General features: G+C 30.8%; 2 protein-coding genes, 1 long non-coding RNA gene and 1 pseudogene across 3 annotated transcripts; 1 reads left to right on the top strand and 3 right to left on the bottom strand.

Moving 5' to 3' along the window:
• The first annotated feature begins 1,483 nt into the window (after positions 1 to 1,483).
• Positions 1,484 to 2,508, top strand: LOC148191831 (uncharacterized). Its single transcript, XR_015782515.1, has 3 exons — positions 1,484 to 1,843; positions 2,009 to 2,174; positions 2,264 to 2,508. It is a non-coding gene; the product is annotated as an uncharacterized LOC148191831 (long non-coding RNA).
• A 3,650-nt stretch (positions 2,509 to 6,158) lies between these two features.
• Positions 6,159 to 13,827, bottom strand: LOC148191832 (homeobox-leucine zipper protein PROTODERMAL FACTOR 2-like). The gene is made up of 13 exons (XM_088100858.1): positions 13,636 to 13,827; positions 13,310 to 13,466; positions 9,536 to 9,816; positions 9,330 to 9,447; positions 8,981 to 9,169; positions 8,445 to 8,879; positions 8,256 to 8,357; positions 7,956 to 8,156; positions 7,665 to 7,839; positions 7,253 to 7,524; positions 7,090 to 7,185; positions 6,617 to 6,991; positions 6,159 to 6,507 (listed from the first exon to the last, which is right to left on the bottom strand). Exons 3-12 carry the CDS (start codon positions 9,760 to 9,762, stop codon positions 6,626 to 6,628), a joined length of 2,181 nt encoding a protein of 726 aa, XP_087956984.1. The 5' UTR covers positions 9,763 to 9,816; positions 13,310 to 13,466; positions 13,636 to 13,827; the 3' UTR covers positions 6,159 to 6,507; positions 6,617 to 6,625.
• Positions 13,828 to 15,069: 1,242 nt separating this feature from the next.
• On the bottom strand, positions 15,070 to 17,213 carry LOC148191833 (COBRA-like protein 10 pseudogene; annotated as a pseudogene).
• A 785-nt stretch (positions 17,214 to 17,998) lies between these two features.
• On the bottom strand, positions 17,999 to 19,948 carry LOC124832052 (pectinesterase-like). The gene is made up of 2 exons (XM_088101083.1): positions 18,840 to 19,948; positions 17,999 to 18,757 (listed from the first exon to the last, which is right to left on the bottom strand). Exons 1-2 carry the CDS (start codon positions 19,798 to 19,800, stop codon positions 18,060 to 18,062), a joined length of 1,659 nt encoding a protein of 552 aa, XP_087957209.1. The 5' UTR covers positions 19,801 to 19,948; the 3' UTR covers positions 17,999 to 18,059.
• Positions 19,949 to 24,851: the final 4,903 nt, after the last annotated feature.

Below are 24,851 nucleotides of genomic sequence, written 5' to 3' on the forward strand. Positions count from 1 at the left end.
AAATTTTTATAGTATATGGTAGGTGAAGTTATTTTTCTGTTCATACTTTTTTATTAATATATGAACTATATATGGATAAAAAGTTATTGATTTAAAATTTCGCGTCTATATGCCTTTTAAACGTGTAAAATCAACGGAAGAAGGAAAATATAATTTGGCGTGCTTTTTAAAGTGAAAGTCACTTCATTAATAACATTTTTTAATGACATAATATTAGAAGTTATAAAATAAAAGAAAATTTAAAATGTTAATATTTAAAATTTTTAGTTTTTTATATTCTGAAATATAGCAACGGAACAAAGGAAAGGTAGATAAATTGCACGAGAGTGACATTGGGATGAGAATTGTCAGTGGCGAAGACTCTTCCCACCTTTAAGGATTCATGAAAAGAAAATTCTCAAGTGGCAACACTGACGGAGTGCGCTTCTTCCCGGAAATTTCGTGGGGTGCAGAAAGCAACATGCTAAACTCATTTGTTGGGCTCGTCTTACTTTTGTAAATGTTTGGGCCGAATTTGGGTAGTCCATAGTTTGCCAACACTGTCAGCCATTAGTAGTAGGTATCACAATAACTGACCAAACCACTTTGCTATTTTTAGATTCTTTTTCTTAATTCACAACCAATCATAGGTTAGTGTTGTTATTCTACATCTACAATAGCTTATTATTCTTCTCTGTCTAATTTATATATATGTTGCTCTGAAAAAACCACAAAATGCCAACATAACATCGTTTTATATATATTTTTTATTCTTCACCGTTTATACAAAAATACGATAAGATTCTAAAACTAAATTAGAGAAATAAATTTAGAGTGAAAAGGAAATGAGAAAAGAAACGGTGTTACATAAAATTTTATCAATTAACTATATCATTTCATAGATTTTATCAAAAAAAACATAAAATAAAATCTTTATAAAACATGTGAACGATGATTGAACCCTTCGTTGTTTTTATGGACAGTGACCACCCTATAAGCTAGATCCTTCCCAGGCTGGACCAATGTTCCTGCTCATCATCATGCTCAATTTCAGATTCAGTTGGCCTTTTATGAATTCACTGTATCTACTGGATTTCCCTCACTTTCATTCTATTTAACATTTTATTTATATTTCAAATCATATTAGTAGGTTCGGTAGGTTACAAAAAGAAAAGGAAGAAGAACACAATTTTTAAATTACTTCTACGAGTTTCATTTGTAAGGCTCACGGAAGAGAAAACGTGCAAGATCAGCTTATCTAATTTTATCCTTTTATATATATATATATATGAAAAATATTTTTTAACAATTCTTTTTTATAACTTTTTTTACCACATTGTAATTGGTTTGTTTCAAATATACGAGTTTTGCTGAAAGAATTTTGAAATGATTTAACCTTATTTGTTTTAGTTTACTTTATATTGTATTTCACATTTATTAGATTGCATTGATCATACCAGAATTTGAGTGCTTTAATAAGCTATTGTCCAGTTGAAATTGAATGTTATCTTGTAGAATCCATATTGAGAAACAAAAGGCTAGCTAGTTAGATCGAAAGATTCATATTCCAGCTCTAAAATTGAGAAGGGTACCTGATGCAAAATCATGATATCATTCGTGTACCTTAACTTCTGTTTTACCTTTGGCAGCATTTAAAAATGAACTTCACCCGCCAGAGAGAAAGCACCTAGCGCCCAGCTAACCTAAAAAACTGAATTAATTTACGATTCATAGATTCTGATTTCCTTCTTCTGTCTGATCAAATTAATAATAACCCCACTGCCTCTGCTGCCTTCAACTACGCCTCTGCATCAGTGTTCTTCAGTAAAATTATGACCACGACTCCGTGATGGATGCCGAAACGGTAACAAATTTTCCACCCTATACCTCCAAATCACTGTCGTTTCTTAATTTCCCATTTCATTTTTCTCGCTTTTCCAGTGCTTACCATCTTCCTTCTTATTAACTGCATATACATATAATGTCATACCATCTTACCTGTGCTAGTGCTGCTGCATCATACATATAGGTATATGTACCTTCTGCAGCTTCTGCACAAATTTTAATCTACTCTTCCACCAATTAACTGTTACGCCAGACCATTCAATTTTGAACTATAACTGCGCCAATCCTCCTTCATCTCTCCAACACGGTGTGGCTAATTCACTGTTATTGTGAACCAACGTAGTAAATAGGTACGTCGGTAGTAATTATTACATATACGTTATCTTCGCTTAGGTATGGCAGTATATAATTGCGAGCCTCTGCCGTGTACTGTCACCAGAGATTGGCTGCGGCCAAGGAGACACAGGACAACGAAGAAGATGAAGAAGAAGGTACACATCGGCTGCACTATTCTATGAGTCAAGTTTTCCTCGTTATTAGGTTAAAACTCAAATTTTAATATTACAGTGTTTCACTTATTTTATTACTATTTTACTTTTAAAACCATGTCTCTTAAATTTTACATTTATTAATATTGGAAACATGATAAAGAAATTGTGGATGATATACAGTGATACATGTAGTTGGTCGCAGTTTAGCTAGATAAATTGTATTTTAATTTTATAATATTATTTAATTTATGTAAATGATATGAAATTGTTTTAAATATTGAGAATAGAATTCAACTTGGATTATGAAGATATATAGGGATAGATAATCATGAACTTGTTTGCAATATCCAGTTGTCCTTGTAGATAAAGATATTAAAAAAAATGCTGAAAAGTTTAGACTGGTTTATAAATGAGTTGAAAAATATTCTTACAAAAATTCATTTTAAATAAATTTTATAAATTAATTTATAAGTAAAATATGACTCTCTTTTTTCTTTTTCTTAGATTTAGTTTAATATAATTTTTAAATTTTTTTATTCTCTTATGACTATAAATATTTATAAGAAGTTTATTCAATATATTCCAAAGATCGTGTGTAGTTAAAAAAACACAGCTTTATAGTTATAAAAGGGGGAGAATAAGCAAATAATCAATATCAAGTGGTTATATGAGGTTGTCATGGTACAGTGTATTAAAGACTAGACTTTAAATTTGACTTAATCCACTCCTACAATATATATACTTATTTATATATATAATTTTATATCTTGAATTTGAAATGAGATGATTTGATACAAAGGAAGTAAAATAAATCTAAAGTATTAATTTTTTTATGCATGGATTGATTTGTTTGAACTAAATTTGTAATTTGTGGAAAGCTAAAACTATTTTTCGTATATATTTTAAAATATAAATATTTTTTATTGGAAAAAAGGTTAAAAAAATGAAAATGAAGTATTTTTCAAACTAATATTATTTATTAATTGACAATAATAATTTAAAACTAAAGAAAAATGAAATAAGTAATTGAAAACAGAATAATCATTTACACCTTTCAATTTCACACATTTTCTTCACACATATCTACTAATACCAAATACTCAAAATTCTCACCAATGCACTCATATCGTTCTTTATGAATATTAAATTTACCACACCAAACACACCATAAAATAGTAATTCTCTGTGTATAGTCAATACTTAGGAATATTTTGGGACTACATGTCCAAACCATTAAAAACTAGAAAGAAAATACAACATATGCTAATAAAATATGATATATATATATTTCAACTAATTATAATAACGCGTGTTTTTTATATAATAAAATCCATTCTTAAAAGAGTATTGATTAATATTTTTTCTAATTTATATCATAAGTAAATAAGTTTCACTCATAAAAGATTTTAAGAATAATATTTTTTATGAATTATAAAATGCATTTAAAAAGAGTTTATTTATATATTATTAAAATGGAGGAACTTTATTTTATGAATCATTTTCATACCCCACACCTTTTAAAAAACAGCACCTACTTACGGACTTCTGAATGCTCTTGTTTATAACAACATTCAATGCTTTCACCAACTCTTGTTCAATTTTTTATGATTTTATGTATTTCCACTTTTAGGTTTGTTTTACCAAATATAGAATACGGCTATTTATGCTGGAAATTATATTTATAATAAATAATTTTTTTTAAAAGTGAAGTATATTTTAAATCATAAAAGAACAATTTAAATAATGGTGTAAAAGTGGTTAATGAATGAAATACAGAGACCACAGTTTGAAATGATTGAGTGAGATTTTTTAGGTCTCAAACTTAGAGAAGATAAGACAAAAGAAAAATGGAATCTTTTTCTTATTTAGTATTACATACTAACAGAACTATGATTCTTATTTTTTTGCATGCCCTTTCAAGATTATTTAATATCCAAACTTTCAAACAGATTGAAATATTTTTTTTAATACAATGACAGCACGAATTAAAATCTTAATATTTTTCTCATGTTAACATGTTCATGTGGCACTAAAGTATGTTAGAAAATTTTGTTTAATGTACAAAAGAATAATATATTATAAATGAAGCACTTCAGCCTTTTTACAAAATTCAAATTATTTAGATAAGCTAGATTTTTTATGTTATTCAAACTATACTAATACGACTTACTTTAACATTATTTACATTTTAGGAAAGCTGCCCTATACTTACATGCATCCTTCTGTATTAGAACACTCCATAACAAATTACGCAAAAGAATATCAATTTAAGGAATACAAAAAATATCTCATAAATAAGTTTATATTTTTGCATAAAACAAGGTTAACTTACAAATAGATTTTCATTTAATTATTGTTTAATGAATGGATTAATATTAACTTAAAATTCAAATTATATCTAAACAAAAAACTATAAAGTATGACCATTCAAGCAAATTCATACATATGTAAAGAACTTGATACGGTGTGAAATTGTGTGAACTACTACACAATAACATATAAATAATTATTAATTTTTAAAAATGATAATTGTCAATGAAATTCCTCTAATCTCAAATGATTATTATCTTAGTTTTGATATTAACATGTGACATCGTAATAACCCACATAAGAAATCGAGTGTCCATTTCTCTGTGTCATTTGAGTAGTCAACAACTTATCCATTTCACACCTCACCAAGGCTTAACTTGACATATTTCATAAATAATTCAATAGCATCAGTAAAAGATTTCTAAAAGTAATTAATTTTGCTAAGAGGTAGAATATATTATCCCAACTTAATTTATAACTAAAATATCAGACTCTTACATTATATAGTAAATATAATAAAATATGACAAAAGAAGTTTGATTTGTTTCGAAGAAATAATCAATTTCGTAGGCGCATTATTAATATTTTAAATCAAATAATTTAGATATATTATCTTTTGAAAAAAACTCATGGTTGAATTGTAAAATGATCATTCATATTAATTAAAAAATAAGTCATTTTATTTATTTTCATTCATATATCTTTTTATTAATCTTATAATATTTTATTCTTACAAAACATAATTAAATTAAAAAAAATTATAATTATGTAATATTTTGTATAGTTATATAAACCTATAATTCAATTAATAAAACATCTCCATCTCAATAATACAATCAAACTTTCTAAAAATCTAATCATTGTATTAAATAATGATCAATCTATATGATAAAAAAAATGAAAAATTTCTCTTTAAAAATTATTTTTGACAACTTTTTAACAACAACTTATGTGGTAACGTGTGATTGGTCCGTTTCAAATATACAGACCAATAAAATAATGACACATCGTTTGTTGTTAAAAAGAGTTGTTAAAATATCATGGTAAAAAAAATACACCAAAGACGTAAATAATTTGAGGGAAAAATAGAAGTAATGAAAGTGTTATCTTTGAATATTGTTCAGAAACAGTATATATAATTATAATGTTGAGAAAGGAAATTTGAACTATTTTACTCAATCATTACACTCGCCAAAAAACCGGTATCCCTCTTAAATTCAAGACTATAGGTTAGTAAGTAGGATATGAAGCCGTAGAGAATGTACCACCTATTCACATTTTACCTTAATTTAGGTACGCTTCGTTAACGCAATATTTTAAGTAATTTACACCACTACGGTAAGCCAAGTCAATGCATCATACTTGCAAATGATTATTCACTGAAAGAATTTTCAGATAGTTTCTTTAATAATTGATCATGAAAATCTTTTGCATGAACATATCTTAGATGATGATGGAAATTTTGAACCATGTTTTTATAGTAAGACGTATAGGCAATGAGTAAAACTGAGATGATAAACATAGTCGGCAACGTTAAAAGAACACTTGATAAATAGACGAAAATTTGCTTTAGTTTACAATACAATAGAAAAAGTGAACATAACCCACTTGAGAAAAGTTTGCTTAGGCCTACAAATACTGCACTAAAAATAAATAGCGAACATGAAAATCTGCAGTTATTCTAAGTTAAAATATTAAAAGCTGGATGGAACTATTTTAGTTTTCATCAGTGAAAGTCAATACCCGAACCTAAGATTCTTCCAAGTTCTACCATTGAAGTGATTCTCCGAGGTGCGTTCATTGACTTCTTTCCCTCTTCTGAAAACCAAACAGGCACCACTCTGAGCTTGTTAATTTCAACTCTACTACCCTTGTTATAACACTGCAAAAAGGAAAACAGTATCAGAACAATGACCTAAATTATTCTTCTCAACAAGTTATTCTGCATAATGATTTAAGTCTTAAAACTTGCAAATAGTTAATTTGATTACCATGTGAAATTAGGTGTTGTCACGTATCACTGCGACCTTGATCCTTTCAACCGTGCACTTAATTAGACTGTTAACAGTAGCAACTGAACCCAAAGATAGTTTTGCTGTTGGAGCTGAATCAACCAAGATCTGGAAGGCAACTGTGAGTAGAGAACCTCCTGATCCAACATCAACTATTGACCCACCATTCATTCCAGGCCCATCAGGAAGAATAGCAAAGCCTGAGGGAAGCAGGGCAACATAATCTGGATCCCCTCCACCCAGTACTACATTCATAGCTACAATATCCACAGGAGCATAAACTACATACGAGCCAGTAGAATCAGTGCAACTCTCTTGAAGTATCAGCATATTACTTTGGCTTGAATTTGCACTCTGTACCATATATCAAAGAAACTGTTAGCTTATATCTCATCTATCATGACATTTACGCCAAAAAGGTTCCTCACTGGAATGCTATAGCAGCAACTTACATTGACTCGAAGTAGGGAGACACAGTTGCCAGGATCACGGCCATTTGCTATGTGTGCCAATTCTTGAACTAGACCCCCATTAGAAAGAATGTCCCACTGTGAATGTATCGTTAGTTACCAAATAATTGCTGATTTCTTATAAGTACTGAAATATTATGAATACCTCGTTTCTTGAGTTTTCATCGCGTAGGAAATCAAAAACCTTCTTTGGAGGAACTGGGAGCCAGAAAGAAGTGGCAGCACTGAGCACTATGCCGGGTGGTCTGCCAGGTTCATCAGTGCTCTTTCTAGTCATGACCCTTACGTCATCACATCCAGTTGCGGATAGAGTTGTCCAAGCATGTGCAGTAGAAGCACCTACACCAGTGCAGTAGCTAATAACCATTCTCTCTGCCAGTTTCAGCATACTTTTTCTTCCCTCAGCACTGGTTATCACTGCATTTTTTAAGGATATTGGAAACAAGGTCACACTCTACTCATCTATTTCAGTATATGAACATCTTATATAAACAAACAAACAGATCTTAAAATAAGTATTATTGAAGGGGCTTAAAAAGTTAAGTTGATAAACATACCACAGAGATTCCCTGCTGGTATGTTGTTGGCCATTGAACTGGCAAGACGTTCGCATTGTCTGTCTAATGTAGCCACCCAGCGTTTAGCTCCAAAGGCGAGACCGGAATTGACTAGGGTTTTATATATGCTATGCACCGCCCTATCATCCACTTCTACATGTTCGATCCATGTAACCTAATATATGAGAAGAAGAAGGCAGCAACAGATTAAATTATAGTTCTGTTTTCTTGGAATGTTGCCTTCGTATCATAAACCGTGGAAATATAAAGCTAGAAAATGTGTTTTTCTACCTTGGAGTAACCATTTGGCAATTCTTGAATTAAACATCCAGAGGGTCTTCTTCGGCTTCTTGAGATCGTACTGGGTCGCAGATTATCCAAAGAAACATCCACCACTGCCCATATCCCATCTGGTTGCTGCTTACAGTACCTTACGAAATAGTTCTCACGAGTAGGAACAAGCGGTGAAGGGACTTGGAACTCGGCTGACATCTGCAACATTAAAGAACAACTTTAATCACATTCTTGAAAAATAAGAAATAAAGATTATTTGTTAACTATATAAGATAAAAAAGGTAGAAAGTTTAGTACCACTTGCAAGGCTCCATTGTAGTTTCCTGCTACTCCAGTTGAAAGGACTTCAAGGGTCAATGCTCTTGAGACAATACCGCAAAACATAGTTGACCATTGGTTCTGAAACCGGCAAACGATGAATGTCATTCTCAAGTCGTTAACTTTACAAATTATAATATATACGACCGTTGTTTGATTATCACTCACCACATCCATAAGGATATCAATCAGGTTAATGTGATTCATGATGACCACCACAGATTCCCTTGAAGCTTCAGATCTCAAGGCCAGAGGTTTGGGACCTAAACCCCTATTAGGGAAAGTCCTCAAATAGTCTTCTTCGTTCAAAATCTCAGAGTGGTGGCTCCCGGGGACCCATAAAGAGTCTCCAGCCTGAGCTAGTCTTGTGAGTTCCTCCATAGCTGCAACAGCGAGCTCCACGATCATGGGCTTGTCAGCATCAGCTGGAGCTGGGAGTGACCTCAAAAGGTCACTTCCACCGTACATTTCTCCTACCGTGCCTGACTGTGCTCCATAGTTACCGACAGGCATGTGATTGTTGTTGAGTGACGAAAGGTTGGAGTACGAAGACGTCACGGGCTTTCCAACGTACTTGGCCGCAATTCCTGAAATCCTATCGATCTAAAGATTTTTTTTTCCATGCAAGAAGAAAATTGGTTATATGCTGAAGAAGAAAAGAAACGTTGAATAATCTTTTACACCATGCAGCGGACCCGACGTACCTCTTCTCTTAACCGAGCGTTCTCAATCCTCAAGTGCTGTTCGTCGAAGGACATTTCGCCAAGGGCAGCTGGGCCTCCACAGTTGGGGCATGTAGCATTGGTTAGGGCCTCCTTGTACCTGTTGTTCTCAGCTCGAAGCTTTTCGTTTTCGGCCTTCAGAATAGAATTTTCATGTCGTTCATGCTGAGTCTACACCGCCAGCATAATTTAAGAAAAATGTTACAGCTTTAATCTCATTTAAAGAAAACAGATTAACTATACTGCAGATGTTCATCAATATATACACAACCAAATGTAAAGGTATATGCTGTTTAGAGTCTCTCTCTCTCTATCTCTTTTACTTAATTACCTTCATCTGGGTGCGCTTGTTTTGGAACCAAAACTTGACTTGCAAAGGCTCTAACCCCAAATCCCGGCCTAGCTCTTTTCTTTGCTTGTCATCTGGGTGAGGACACTGCTTGAAGAAGCTGATAAAAGTGAAGTGAAAAAGAAAAATAGCAAGTAAGCAAACATATACGATGTTACGTAAAGAGTGATAAATATAAGAGTGATTACGCTTCCATTTCTTCTATCTGGCGCTGTGTGTGGCGACGGTAACCCTTCTTTCTGGGTCTTGGGTTGGGATCTTGGTCGTCGCCGGAAGGAGCGTCCATGTCAGTGCCTGACTTGGTCTCATATTCATCATCTCTGGGCTTTCCCAGGTCAGTCTCAGAGAAAGCAGTTTTGTGGGGTGACATATCAAGCATGTGAGGGTGAGAATCAAACATGTTTGTGTGAAACATTGACTGAAATCCTCACGTTGAGGAGCCACGAGCTTCTTCTCTAGTCTTCCAACACTGGAATTCAAAAACATTTAACACGAGCAAAGATGCCGAGAGCAAGAAGTAGCATATATATATTGTGTACCCCTCAGTCAAGTGCCCCTAAGAATATATTTTATAAAGTTTAATATGCTGAGTACGTTAAAAGTTTAATACATTAAATGTTCATAACTAGGTAAGGTAAATATTTAATATTTTTGGTATAATAAATGACCAATCTATTTCTTTCAAATTATAATAATATAAAATATATTAAAAAAATAAAGACATTAATATCTCAAATAAAAACAATACAAATACCAATTTGTCAGTTGTCCATATATATGGACACCAAAATTGTGAGTAGAGTTAAGAACACAAAAATACAAATATTTTTGTTTAATACGTCAGTAATAGTTCACCACTCCATAATTATAAAAAATTGTTTTAATAATTCTTTTTTCTTTTCTTGCAAGATTATTTCCTAATTATTCGTAGTACTTTTTTTTTATAAAAAAAAAACCCTTTAATTATTTTAGCCCCTAATTTTTCTTTTTGATATATTTGATATTACTTTTTGTTTAGAGTTCTCTTCCTCACTCTCAAGAAGATTGAAGATTAAATTACAATTTCACCACTTTTATTCTTTCTTCATGTATTAATTATTTAAATATACTATTTAAAAATATAAAATATTTCTTTTAATAATTAATGTGATACGGTGATTTTAAATCATGATTGTATAGAAAGATTGACCATTAGAAAACATCTAGCAATGTTAAATTAATTAAATTGTCTACCGTTTTTACATGATGTTTTTATTTTAACCATCTTTACAATATTTTGTTATAGCATTTCTTTAGTTATACAGAGAATCCTATGTGTATATGTTATATAGAGAACTTACTCCGTGATATATGAAATTACTTTCTTTCATTTATGTGTTTTTTTGGTTATCGAGCAAATTCAACAATGTATACCGTATGTAAGAAGTGTCATATGAATAGGGACTCATGGGTAGAATATATTTGAGATAAATTTGTAATGTATGTGAAGTCATACTTGAGAGAAAAAAAAAATTATGAAAAATTGATATGTAACTAACGTTTAAAAGTTTATCTAGAAATAAACAACATAAACAATATAGAAAAATAAGAGAAAAATGTACAAACTCATTCTTTGTATGTAGTAACTATTTATTATATATCACTTGAAACTCAACCTATTTTAATAAAATATTTTAATATTCTCATGTTCTTCATATAAATATATATATATATGAAAGAGGAACTTATTAAATGTTCATTGATATTTTATTATATTCATCTCAATTGAAAACGATGTTGAAAGAGATTGTGAATTCAATTACACTCACTGACATTTGAAAAATATAAAATTATTTTAAAAAATTTAGTATAAATAATAAGAAACAAACCCTCCAACATTAAAATAGGAGAAAAAACAAAACACAATCACCAAAATGGATAAACTCATAAAATGAAACAATAGTAAAAATAGTTTGTGGTTAAACCGGTTCTCTAAAAGATATTTTGCTAACAATTTATCTACTTTCATTATCCAAAAAGTTCATTAATTAACTGTTAATGGTGGAATTAAAAAAAATTATTCATTGATATTATACAACAATCAAACGAAACAAAATAAGAAGTCATCGAGATATATGGTTTAAAAATATTGAGAAAAAGGGAGTAATAAGTATCTTCATTTGTAATAAAGGACAAAATTGTTAACATTTACTATTTTACTTGTTAAAAACTAATAAATTTATTACATTTATATTTTTAGGTGACTGCAACCATTTAAGTAAATGTTCATTCAATGTTATTTAACTTGTACACCGATAAAAAAATATTTTAAGAAAATACGACGTATATAAATAACCACTACGTCTTCAAGAAACAAAACAGCTCAATACGATTTTTGTAACATGGGAGAATTTGAATACTTTATAAGATGTAAGATCATAATTTTTATCGAATAAAAATCCAAGGAATAATTTTAAATTTCTTACAATACCTTCTTATGTTAATGTTCATATAGTTGAAAAAAATGAAAATGTACTGACTATTTTTAAATTTGAAAAATATCAAATGTATTTAATTTTCTTTTCAATGCTTTCATTTAAGTATAGCAGAGCATCGTAAATAAGTACTAAAAAGTGTTGCTTGTTTTAATTTTCAGCATATTAACATGTTAGATCTAAGCATCTTACACTATAATTTAAAGTCTTACATTAGTTAAAAAATTTAATCTTTTACTTTCTTATTTAATATGATTTTTACTTTGATAATATAGTTTAACTTTAAACAACCTTTTTACTGAGATAGTCTAAAGCTTTTGTACACGTTAAACTGAAATTCTAGCATAATTTATTAAAAGAAAGCGTATCCTTTGTCTTTGAATTGTTAAATTAGAGTGTAGAACTATAATTTTAAGTTGAATTGAAATTCATTTTGAGTCATGTTATTAAGTAATGGGTTGGGCTAGGTCAAATTTAAATGAAAAATATGCTGATGATAATAGTATTCCTATTATTATAATGTAATAATAATAATAATAATAATAATAATAATAATAATAATAATAATTGAAGTGATACAAACGATAAAAATAAGAGAATGGTAATTAAGACAATGATAACAAGAGTTCCCAATCACATTACTATTTGAACATTTTTATATAATAAATTATATATATATATATATTACTAAGACTCATTTTATAACAAAAGTTTACCCTAGAATTGGGTGAAGAGCAACATAAAAAGGTAGTAACTATGCAATGCATGATTATTAATTCTAAAATGACTTCATTCAAATTCCAAATTTAAGTGTTATTAGTTCAAAGTTTTAAATGCCATGCCAATTTCATAGGTCAAGAAACGCTTTAAAAGATTAACGTGGGAAAATTTTGTTCGAATATACAGCATTACACAAATTCAATCTATAGTCAAAGACAAAGACCTATAAATTACAATAAAGGTTGACAAAGATGGTATACTAATTTGGAACTGCTCAAAAATACTGGTTAAGTAAAAATAAAAAATTATTAAGTTATTTATCGTTTAAATAATATAAATATACTTAATATCAATAAATGGTAACTTTAATAAAATGCTAAACAATACCTTTTCCTAATTTCCTTATTGTAACTTTTTAAATATCTTTAAAGTTGACGGATATGTTAGGAACAATGTTTTATCTTCTTGGGTGAAAATAAAAATGTTATATCTTCGTGCAAATTATTCTTCTTAAAATATTCAAAGTCTAAAAATATATAAAAGTCATTTAATACTTTCCATACAAAAAGAAAGTAAGATTATTTGTAAGAGGGTTAGAATTATTCACTCAATAGTTAGATTTTTTTTGTAACACAAAATAAACGAGAATAAGAAAGAGATAATTTTCTGTAATTATTTAGGTTAGTGAAAATAAATAAATAATAAATAAAACATGGAAAAACTAAGACAGAATTAATTAGAAGAGAAATTAAGAAATTGAGTGATGACCTTGAAGATGATTGCAATGAATGAAGTGTTCCGACCAACCTCTCTGAATTGGGATTTATGGATTTTGTTTTCCGACCAACCCTTGGTAAAGACGAAACTGATAAAAACATTCGTGGTCGTCTATCGCATGTCGGTGTCTCTGCATCACTTCATGCTCCTGTCATTTGAGATTAACATGCAGGTTTAGGTTGCAACAGTGGCAAAACTTGGCACCCAAAATGAAACGGAAATCAATGAGGAAATACAATAATATTGGTAGAGTTGAGTGAAGTAAAGCATTTGAATGTGAGTGAGAAATTAGCGAAGATAAAGCAAAGGAAGTGAACCTTGGTTTTTGTTATATGTTGATGAGAACTGAAGAAAAGTGAAGGAGTGGCAATGGCGTTTAAGAGAAATCCTTGTGTGGGCCAAAGTGAAAGAGAGAGAGAAGAAGAAAGCAGAAGAGAAAAGGAGATGAAATGAATAAATAGAAGGTTAGGGGTTGTGAAAGTGAAGAACGATTGGAGAGGTTTGGCAGCATGGAGTTATTGCAGAGCAGAAGGTGTAAAAGCATTTATGAAGTAGATAGATAGTTAGATATCCATATTCCACACACTAACTTACTCTACTCTCATAGTTATATATATAATTACGTATTAAATTTAAACATTTTAGTTATTATATTAACTCATGAATTTATTTGATGATTAAAATATTATTATTATTATGTGAAAATAGTTCAACACTTAACTTCTTTCATTCTTTCTTTCAACTTTTATCATTAAATTATCCTTATATAATACCATTGTTTTCCACCATGATATGTTAATAAATTTTTGACAATACATTATGAGTCATTGTTTTATTGATTTGTATATTTAAAATAAACCAATCACAAACTATCACATAAACCATTGTAAAAGAATTATCAAAAAAAATTGTTAAAAAAATGTTTTCCTTTCTCTCTCTGTTCATATAGTTTTGTTTGACTTTTGAGAAAAAAATAAATATTTTAAAAATTACAATATTTTTATACACCTAATTAAAGGGTTTTCGGACATACGACATGAAATGTTAATATCTTTTCCACCATCTAACCAATTCTCAGACTTAATCCGATTTCGTAAACCATATTTTTTTTCATAGTTTTTCTTAATAAATTATGACGACAGCAACCTCTATTTTCCATTTATGATTTGTGTTCGTAACATTTCAGTTACGACAACATGTATAAGAATGATAGTTTAACTTGTGTGTTTGATTAAAAAATATATTTGAAAGAGTGAATTTAAGATAAAAGAGACGTGAAAGTGAAATTATTTAACGAAAAATGGCAAGAAATAAAAAGTAGAAAAAAGTATAAAAGTTTATAAGTGATATGATTATTTAATAAATTAGAAAATATTTTAATATATATTTTTTTATTATTTATATATAATAATTAAGGAAAGAAAATTTAGCATCCAATTTTTATTTTATTTTTCGTGATTTCAATCAAGTTTTACACAGATCTTGAAATCCAATGAGATAACATTTACAAAAACAGAGGACATACTAAATATATAACTTAATTTAAAAATGAGATACAATTCTTTAAAATGGTTTGAAAAATAAAAACATGTTTAATCCTTTTAGTTATGGTTTTATCTGGTTGAACTTGGGTGAGAGGGTGTTACATGGTTACGTTTTTATACCATTTTTTGATAGAGAGATAGAGATAGAGAGCACGCACACATAACATAAACCTGTCTAATGGAACTGTTCATAAGAATAGGATGTCGTTACAGCACTGGAGTGATTGTAAAAGCCAAAGCGAAAAACAAGAGTTGGTATGCTAAATCTACAACAACATTAGGTTGGTTTCCACTTTTGACAGGAATCTGGTAGGAAGAGAACACTCTTCGCCGTTAAAAAAGACCTTGGAAGGGAACCCATCTCCTTTTGCAATTTTGATATTTGGTGAATACTTCTTGGTAAAGGAAATAACGGATTGTGTTTTCCGGGAACATGTGGGTTTGATTTATTGTCCAAAGCTATAAGATAGTTTGCTCCGATAAATCCTTGCAAGAAAATAGTATGGTTGAGCTTTGGAATGGTGTTGCATTAAAAGAATATGCTGCTTGGTAGCCGCGAGGAGTCTTCTTGAATTGGAGGGCGGTGAACCAATTCTCAAACTGGGTAGTCATCCAGTTGAACATAGTGATTCGAGCACTCCACCCACCTTTGTAATCGGAAACCACATGCCAGTTTATGCTGACTTCGCAGTTGTCGGCACAGGGTAATCTTTTGGGAATCGTAAAATGCTTCATTTTGGCCCAAGCAACCGTCTTTGCCGACCTGTTTTCAAAGGGTAGAAGAAGAGCTTCTGCAGGAAGAAGCATTGCCGGAGAATTGGGATTGCATTTTTTGGTGTTTACAGAATCACAGCCACAGGCACAGGTGTTACAAGGGACTACGGAGTCATTGTAATAAGAGGAGAAAGAAACACAACAGCGAGTGCTCCTTTTGGTTGGCTTAGTGATATTGCAGACTATTTGCCAACTTGAAATGGCAATAACCGTTGCTTCGAGTCCTCTGGAGTCTGGAAATCGAGCAGGCTCCACTCTTCTGGGTAAGCCACATTTGTAATGTGGGTTCAGAATGCCCGTAATTTGCCATTTCTCAGGAGGGTAAATTGCCGTTTTGTTTAAATCAGGTGGAATTTTGTACACTTGCATTGTGAAAGCAGACTTGGATTTGCTGGGGTCCATAATGATGGGTAAAAGATTTCCGTCTTTGCAACAGTTAGGTATCTTTCCAAGTTCACTGTCGTTATATTTCTCTGAAGGCAAATCACTCACTATAGGATTCTTCTGACAGTTAAGCACTTTAGAGAAATCCAATCCCGCGTAATACTTTCCTGCCTCGCCATTGATGCAACCCAGGGACTCTATCTCACGTGTGAAGGCACCTTTCATGGAGTATATAAATTCCCCTCTTGTCCACTCCCACGTCAAGTTCCAATGATCCAACCGTCCCAAAAAGTGTTCGTTCTCCATCAACACCTGAACCAAATAATTATCGTCATACACTTGAGTAACGTCATAGGAGATCAGAAGATCCCCTTTTTGCCGTGCTAAGAATTTTGTCTTCTTAGCAACTGCAATCTTGGCTTTAGGGTCCTTTTTGCAGCATGCATACATGGAACTTTCTGCGGAACACGATTTTCAGTGGTTAGGTTACAACTCAAACAACACGCTGTATTATCATCTGCTACTGTCGGAAACATTTACGTTTTTCAAAACAAACTATTTTTTATCGACAAAAGCTTATTATAAATCATTGAAATTGGAGAATCATAAGACTACTCACTGTGGGTAGTTGGTTTGGGGCATTTGTAACCATCGTTTACCAACTTGATGGTTTTTGGCATAGGAACCGTAGGGGGCTTTACTCCAAACTGGGTACCGGTAAGGTCGATGACGGCTTGGATCTGGCTTAAATCTTGAGCTGTGTTGATTGCGCTATCCAAGTCTGGCTGAGAAGCTCCGACGAAGGTAGTGCCATTTCCTACCGAAGCGGGGAACTCGGTTGCCTCTTCTATATTGCCTCCGCCGACGGAGACTAGAATCTCGTCGTGTTGAAACTCTATGAACAGCTTCCATGCCTTAAACACTTCTTTACCTGTGTTGAGAACTGATGCGGTGGAACTGAAGGCCCAGGACTGCGCCGTCACATTCTTCACGTGAGGGTATTCTTTGGTTCGTTTGAGAAAGTCATAGGAAATGAAAATCCCGTTACAAGTTTCCCCTGCTGGAGGCAAAGCCTTGGCTTGCTGGCCCTGGCCCTCGCATTCCTGAATTAATATTCCACATGAAACCAACAATACTACTATCGCTGCTACTGATAACGACGGTGATAGATATGGCGATAATGTGTTCGCCATGAGGTGGAAGAAGAAAAGAGAAATGGATGGGGTGATATAGAGAGTGAGAAGTAGTGTTCTGTAGAGGAAGGAAGTGAAGTGCATGGAGACTCCAAATATGGGTGAAGAATAAGTCACACTGCAACATCAGCCTTAAGTCTGCGATGATTTTGGCGGAGATAACGACTAAAGCCCATTTTCAAACTCACCACATCACATTATGGTATAAAAAAATATTCTTTATTATCTATACGCTTAATTTCAAATATTAATTATTTATATGAAAGTCAAGATAGAAAGGAGTTTATATTATATATATCATATCATGCATTAGAAAGATGGTGAAAAGTTTGTGTAAACAGAATTTCCTATAAACTGTTTTATTGGATATTGGCATTAGATACACAGAAGCACATAGGCAACATTTATAGACCTTCCTAATATGCTTGTACAGAAAGGATTGCATGACCACAGGAGGGTTTCTAAGTTTATGTTTTTTTTATTTTCTTTAACTTTTAGTTTATTAATTTATTATATTTTACATAAATATATAGATATTATTTATTTACTTATTTTAAATTTGTTACATAATTATATATAAATTAATTTTATTTTATTTAATGAAATAATTATTATTAATTTAATTTAATTATATTATTTTTTAATTAATTATGTTAAATAGATATGTCAAATGAATTATGTTAAATGAATTATATTATAGTATTAAAATATTGTCAAATATTTTTTTTATTATTTTTATTGGATAATATCATTAGAAAGCTAGTGAAAAGTTTGTGTAAAGAGAATTTCCGAAAGTCTGTTTTATTGGATAATGGCATTAGATACATAGAAGCACATAGGCAACATTTATAGACCTTCAATGAAGTTGACCCCACTGTTCTTCAACCAAACATCGCCTTGGATGAGGTTTTTTACTGTGAACTGGTTGGCCACGGCTGCACTTTTGATGATGTGGTAACCAGTCCAATTCACTCTTCCACCGGTACCGGCACCAGGTCCTCTGTTCATGTACTCTCCATAATACAGGGTTTCCAAATAGCTCTTATGTTTGTCATCCCATTCCGACCATCCCTCTGGGTCAATATGCTTGTCCAGAAAGGATTGCATAACAACAGTCCTCGAGAAGTTCTGCCACGGCCGGCCCAGATATGTTTTGAAAGACTTTATCTCGGGCCTGAGATCCTCACTGGGGGAGACGTTACACTGTTGAATTGAAATTCCTGTGTTTTGGTTTGGATCTGTTCGTGATTGGGCCGTCACCATGTTTTTCTGACCTTTCATGGGCTTTCGGGCCTCCAGCGTACAGTTCTGGAAGACGGCAGCTGCGTTTCCAAAGATGAAGTCAACGGTGCCCGTAACGTAGGAGTCGCGGTAGAACTGTCTGTTGGAATGGACGTAGAGCGTGTCCTGATATGCGTCCACGCGGCAACGATTTATCACGGATTGATCAGCGCCCACGCGAAGTGCGACTGCCTGGTGCTTTTCTGGGCCTGCAAAATTTTTAAACCAAATGTCTTGGGCTATGAACCCATCCCCAACCGCCGCTGCATAAACCCATCATCAGCAGGTTAGGTTTGAATAGGCCCAATACGTGTACAAAATTTAAAAAAAGAGGAAGATCCGTACCAACAGTAGCAGTGTGAAAGGTGCTCGTTTCGTTGGTGACGCTCACGTTTCCGGTGATTATAGTTAAATCCATGCTGTCACCCACCAGCATGACGTTCTTCTGTTTCTTACCAATTTCAAGTTTCTCTATATACGTTCCGTTCTTCACATGAATAACATACCTCTTCTTGCTTTTATCGGGTACCGTGGCCAAAGCTTCAGCAACAGTAAAAAAGTCACCACTCCCGTCCTGAGCCACCACAACGTTCGCCTTGATCTCTCCGGCCGAAGACTCTAACAGCCTCCGATCCTTGCTTCTCACCCATGAGGGAAACTTCCCATTTAGCGACACGACTTCAACCTCCGGATTTGGAGGCAAAACAGCAACGAACATGGCTAAAGAGCTTCTTGCTCTCGAGATCAAGTCCTGAACCTCTGCCTCCATCACCCTTCGAGCTCGCCCCTTCAGTCCCTCCAAGCAAGTTACATGATTGGTGAGCACGCTGCTCAGCCAAGTGTGGACATCTTGCGCCGAATCAGTGGTCCCTTTGGTTAGGCTGGCCTTTGAGTCCCAAACTCTGTCCACGGACAACTCCATCAGCTCCACGCAATCCCGCAAAGCGGCTTCTTCTCCTGGATTGTTCATCCTCACCCTCATAGCGTTGGCTGCCCCTATCACTCTCTCAATGTGTGAGGTGGATTTCATTAAAAAGGATTGGAGCAATCCGAATCTGTGGTTTTGTGTGGCACCGAACATCGGATCTTGTTCCACTTCCAAGACATGTGCCAAGCAGGCTGAACGATCAATTGCATGATCACAAACACGGTGAGAAATGCCGTGGTTGAATAAGGGAGAGGGTTTTGAGAGATAGGAAGCAATAAGAGCTGATGAAGTTAGCACAACAGCTACAGAGAAGATTAAGCATATAGTTTTGGAAACGGATTTTCTAGGGTTGTCTAACAGAGATTGGTTTGTTGCCATGTTTCTGATCAGTGTGTCTGCTCTTGCTCATCTGTTTTTTGCTTCACTGTACTTATAGTTGAATGAATTCAACCACTCGTTCTGAACGAGGATACCATGTGACTTGCTCTCTGAAATATCTCTTCTGTCTTTTTAGTTTTACAGTGATGCAAGTATGGACTCTCTTACAAAGTTTCTTTTTTTTTTTACTTCACCTAATAAATGTTTTTTTCCGATTGAACAAGAAATATCAGTTGCAGGCCCCAGTTTGCAAAATACCAGGAGGATAACAAAAGATTTGAAGGAAGAAGACGCCACAAGTACTAAGTGGTAAAACATTAGATTTTTTTCTTTCTTTTTAATCTTGTATAAATTATATAGATTTATGCATATTTCATTGTAATAATTATAAGATTTTTATAAGTGGGCTTACAAAAGTCATTGTAAAAAGGTGTTCAAACATGGAACAAGCATGCAGAACTTTTTAAAGTCAATGAGCACGATCTGAATCACCTAATTTCTGTAGATTTGAAAAAGTTATATGGGATAACTTGTCCACAGCATATTTATTCAAATATCTAATCATTATGCTTGTAAACAATGTTTTAGCATAATGATATAAAATGTCTACAAAATAAACAAGATCAAGTATAATCACAAACAAGTAAATTAATTTATTTTTAATAGGGTTTCAAATTTTCGAAAGGTGTACTAGAAATTACACTACTAGCTTATGGTGTTGTTTCATTAAAAAATTAAAAAATCTGCAAACTTAAACTTTATAATTTTTTTATAGCTTTCTCCAATAAATAAGTCATTCAAGTTGGCTGGTGGAATTGAACAAATTTCAATGCCATAATAATATTGTCCAAATATATCTTTATTTATTTAAAACGAGTCTTATATTATCCAAATATATCTTTATTTATTTAATTATTTATATTCTAACTTATGTTTAAAACTTCAAAAATTATTAAAAAAGATGACTGACTGCCCTCATAATTTGAAACTCGTATGCAAGCCTATGAATATGTTCCATGTACATTCCAAGTGCATATTAGACTCTCTTTTTTATCTTTTTAACCATCATATTTTCGAAAGATTGATATTAGTGATTTAAAATTTATTACACTATTGATTTCTCTTTTACTATTTTTATTTTTATATAATTTAATAAATTGTATATATTTATAAAATTTAAAAGAATAAGATACAAAATCTTATAAATATTTTATTAAAACATACTTAATGCAAGACAAGTCTGATTTGTTTCAAGGGCATCATGCTAGCTAAATTTTTAAACATTTTGTTCAAATATTGTAAAATAGACATGATTTGATGTAAAATAGACATGATTTGATGTAAAATAGACATACTATGATTTATTTTATTTTTTGTCAAGCGTACACTTTTAGTCTTATATGCTTTTGAGAAGAACAAAATTTCTATAATTGTTAACGTTCGTATAATGTGCTCAAAAAAATTAAAGTTTTGCTTTTTTATATAGTTTAATTGGTAAAGCAGTATGAAACATATGGTTTAAGTTCAAAATGTTACAAATCGTTCAGACTTTTGTTTTGGACTTTTTCCAACTTTTACCTCAATAATCAATTCTCTTTTAAACAAAATATCTACTAAATAAAAATATTTAATCATTAACATTGTTGAAAAAATTAACTAAAATTTTCTTATATGTGTAGATTTTGCTGCAGGGTTGCGAGGGAACATACGAATGATGCCTTACAAGGAAAACTGCATTATTATTAAACTTTTAAGAAAAGTTAGACCACATGTGTTAAAAACATTGCACAGAGGGGTTTTTTTTTCCATTGGCGACATATTTTTATATTTATTTGACATATAATATAAAAATAAAATAATTATAAATAATAATAATAATAATTTTGAAGGTAAACAATTTATGAATTTTAAAATATTATTTTTCTTCCCTTAATTTCATGGTACAATCGTACATAAGAATCTCTTTCCGATATTCACGGTTTTCTTCAATCAGTGTCTCACTAGCATCCAATTTTTCAATATATGCACATTTTTCTTTTGTTTCTTGTCGTTTTTAAATTATCGTCCTACATCAAATCAAGGTCCTTTTCAAACTACTTTTTTTATTTTTTATTTATAAAGTTTCAATGTCAAATATTTTAATTTGAATTTTTCATTAAATTATTTTAGCAATTTATCATTTTTAAAGAAATGTTATATGAATTTAATACTTTTCCAGTTCTACTTAAAATAATGTTTTTAAAAGAGCTAGATAAAATCATGTTTTTAAAAAACTTAATAATAGGGATGACGTTACTTTACATGACATTATTTACATGTTTTCATATACAAAATTTTAAAAAATGATTTAATTACACATTTAGCAAATTTCTGTTTTATTGATTTTCTTTAAATTTTTTTAATAAAATCTATATTATTAATTAAGACGATATGATTCTTTCATTTTACCATCTCAAACAAACAAAATAGTATCTTCTGTACTAAAAAATTAAAGTAACAAAAAATATTCTACAAATCACCAACGGTGATTAAAGTAAAATCCATTAAATAGTATAACAAACTTATTTATTTTTTAAAGGACTTTATTTTTGTAGTGAGATTACTAAAATCCATTAAATAAAAAAAAAGTTTTGGTTGGTGACTCATTAACATTTAAATAATATTTTAACACATCTAACACGAAATCAATGTCAAAGCACGTGCTCATTAATTATACTCAATATTGTTTAATAATGCTTTATTATCCTTTGTGTTTTCATGTTTCGTTTATGGAAATTAGGGGTCACAATTTTATCCGGCACGGTATTTGTCGGTAAAAGTGGGTAAAATTCGCGACGAATAGTTATTATTCGCAGATAATAGATAGCGGGTATTTTAATACTTGCTTCTAAACGGGTTGGGTAGGGTACTCGTTACGCGCAAAAAATTAAAAAGTTTAATAATTTATATATCTTTTAATTAAATTTAGTTAAAAATAAAATAAAATAATATTTTATTAGGTTAAATTTAATTAAAATTAAAATTTAATTTATATTTACTTTAATTTATATTATATTATTACATATATTTTTTTGTAATTTTATTTAAATTTTATTTTAAAAATGTATTAAATATATTTTTTTTATTTTTTGTGAGTACCCGTGTAGATAGTGGATCCGGTAACGGGTACAATTTTATCCGGCGGGTCGGATTGCTTCCGTTACCATCCCTAATCAAAACAGTATTTCTATCAATATCTTTTCGAGAGTAGATTTCGAATACTTTTACTGAGCTGGTTGGTAGAGCGATCTAGAATTTTGATAGTTCATGAATGAAATTTATTAATAATTGATTATTTAAAAATAATATTTAGTTTTAAAATATTACAGAAAAAACATATGTGTATATATATTTTTACATTTTCCTATTACTGTGAGTGGTTATTTGAATTTAAGGAAAATAATTAAATTTAAATAAATAATTAGATAAAAATAAGAAAAAATGTATATATAAGAAAAATAGATCTCCTTTTATTAATCACGATGTAAGAAAAATAAAATGACTGACAGAAAAATTATACAATAGCATGAAATAAAGTTCACTTCACCAAATACTCCATCCAAAAATAAACTCCCAAAGTTAAACATTTTATATTTATACTTCTTCAGTTTATTAAAATTAGTTCACATCCTAAAAAATGGAAAAAGATATAAAATGTTATAGTGCTAATATTTTTGTTGAAATAATAAAACTTAGGAATAACTGAGGACCTTGTACGATAATAAAATAATTGAAGCATGAAAGCGACCTTTGCTATCATCTCCTGACCCTGTCACAAAAAGCAAAAGATTCCTACCATTGAACATGTGACAGAGGAGGAGTACGATAATTGCAAATCCGGCAAAGTTGTCTTTCCCCACCAATACATGTCTAAAGTTGAGCTCCACCTTTGGATTGGAGATAGAATTGTAAGGAGTGAATGAATTTTTTTAAATAACTGTGTTTCGTGTTTGGATAAGGATAAAAATTAGGATAACAATACTTTCATAATTTATTTTTATATTATTTTAATATTATTTATGTGTCATTCCATGAGTGGTTCAATATTATTTCACAATCAATAATAATAAATATAAATACTGACATAAACCAATCACATAATATTAAAATATTATAAAAAAATATGGTTAAAATATCGTTATTCTAAAAATTATATGATTGCGATGAATTTGAAATTAAAATTTTGTATATGATCCTATTGTTAATTTATATCGAAGAGTCTATTTAATCACAAATTTCAAAGAAATTATTCAGTTTTTATAAATTATTTTTAAACAATAATTAAACTTGATAAAAATTTATTTACAATTGCATCATAATTGAGTTCTCACTAATTTAAAATTTATAAATACAAATTTAAAATAAAAAAATAAAAAATACATTTATTATGTATTAATTATAGAATTAACTGAATTGTTTTAGCATTAAAATATTTTTTATAATAATCTATTAATTTTATGGAACAATTTAAAAAGTGCAAAATAATAAAGAAAACTCAATCTTTATTGATTTTAACATTAAAATATTTTTTACAATAATATCTTAATTTGATCGCACAATTTAAAGAATGTAAAATAATAAATAAACCAATAATTGAAAAAATAAATAAAATATATATATTTTAATACATAAAATTAGATGATTATTACTTTATATTTTAAATATAAATAATTTATTATTATTCTTATTCTCCTTTGGACTTGCGATTCTAGCATTCATGGGCGTCCAACCTTCTCCCATCTCCTCTTAAATTCAATGGCGGTTTTGGGAGTGGTTTTCATGCCATCAAAAGCACAATAAAAGGAGACTATTTTCGTCTTTTACAATACAAAATTTATATCTATAATACACAGTTTTTATTTATATATCTTTTTTAAAATTCTATTTAGGAACAAGACTTCCTTTTATGTTTGTAATATATATGTATATGATGAATGAATATAATGAACTAACAGAAAATTACATGGGGTGATATAAAAAATCTATTATTTAATGATGAGAGATTTTATATG

Source organism: Vigna umbellata, chromosome 10, assembly GCF_029865625.1.
Source record: "Vigna umbellata cultivar VRB3 chromosome 10, Vumbellata_1.0, whole genome shotgun sequence".
Classification (NCBI taxonomy): Eukaryota; Viridiplantae; Streptophyta; class Magnoliopsida; order Fabales; family Fabaceae; genus Vigna; species Vigna umbellata.

Bases quoted from the DNA above. Each gene is read 5' to 3' on its own strand.
- LOC148191832 (XM_088100858.1), bottom strand. From the start codon at position 9,762: ATGTTTCACACAAACATGTTTGATTCTCACCCTCACATGCTTGATATG. The intron at 8,880-8,980 runs GTACGTCGGGTC...AAAAATCTTTAG, and splicing joins ACGCTCGGTTAAGAGAAGAG to ATCGATAGGATTTCAGGAAT. The intron at 7,186-7,252 runs GTATTCATAATA...ATACATTCACAG, and splicing joins ATGAAAACTCAAGAAACGAG to TGGGACATTCTTTCTAATGG.
- LOC124832052 (XM_088101083.1), bottom strand. From the start codon at position 19,800: ATGGCAACAAACCAATCTCTGTTAGACAACCCTAGAAAATCCGTTTCC. The intron at 18,758-18,839 runs GTACGGATCTTC...GGGTTTATGCAG, and splicing joins CTTTCACACTGCTACTGTTG to CGGCGGTTGGGGATGGGTTC.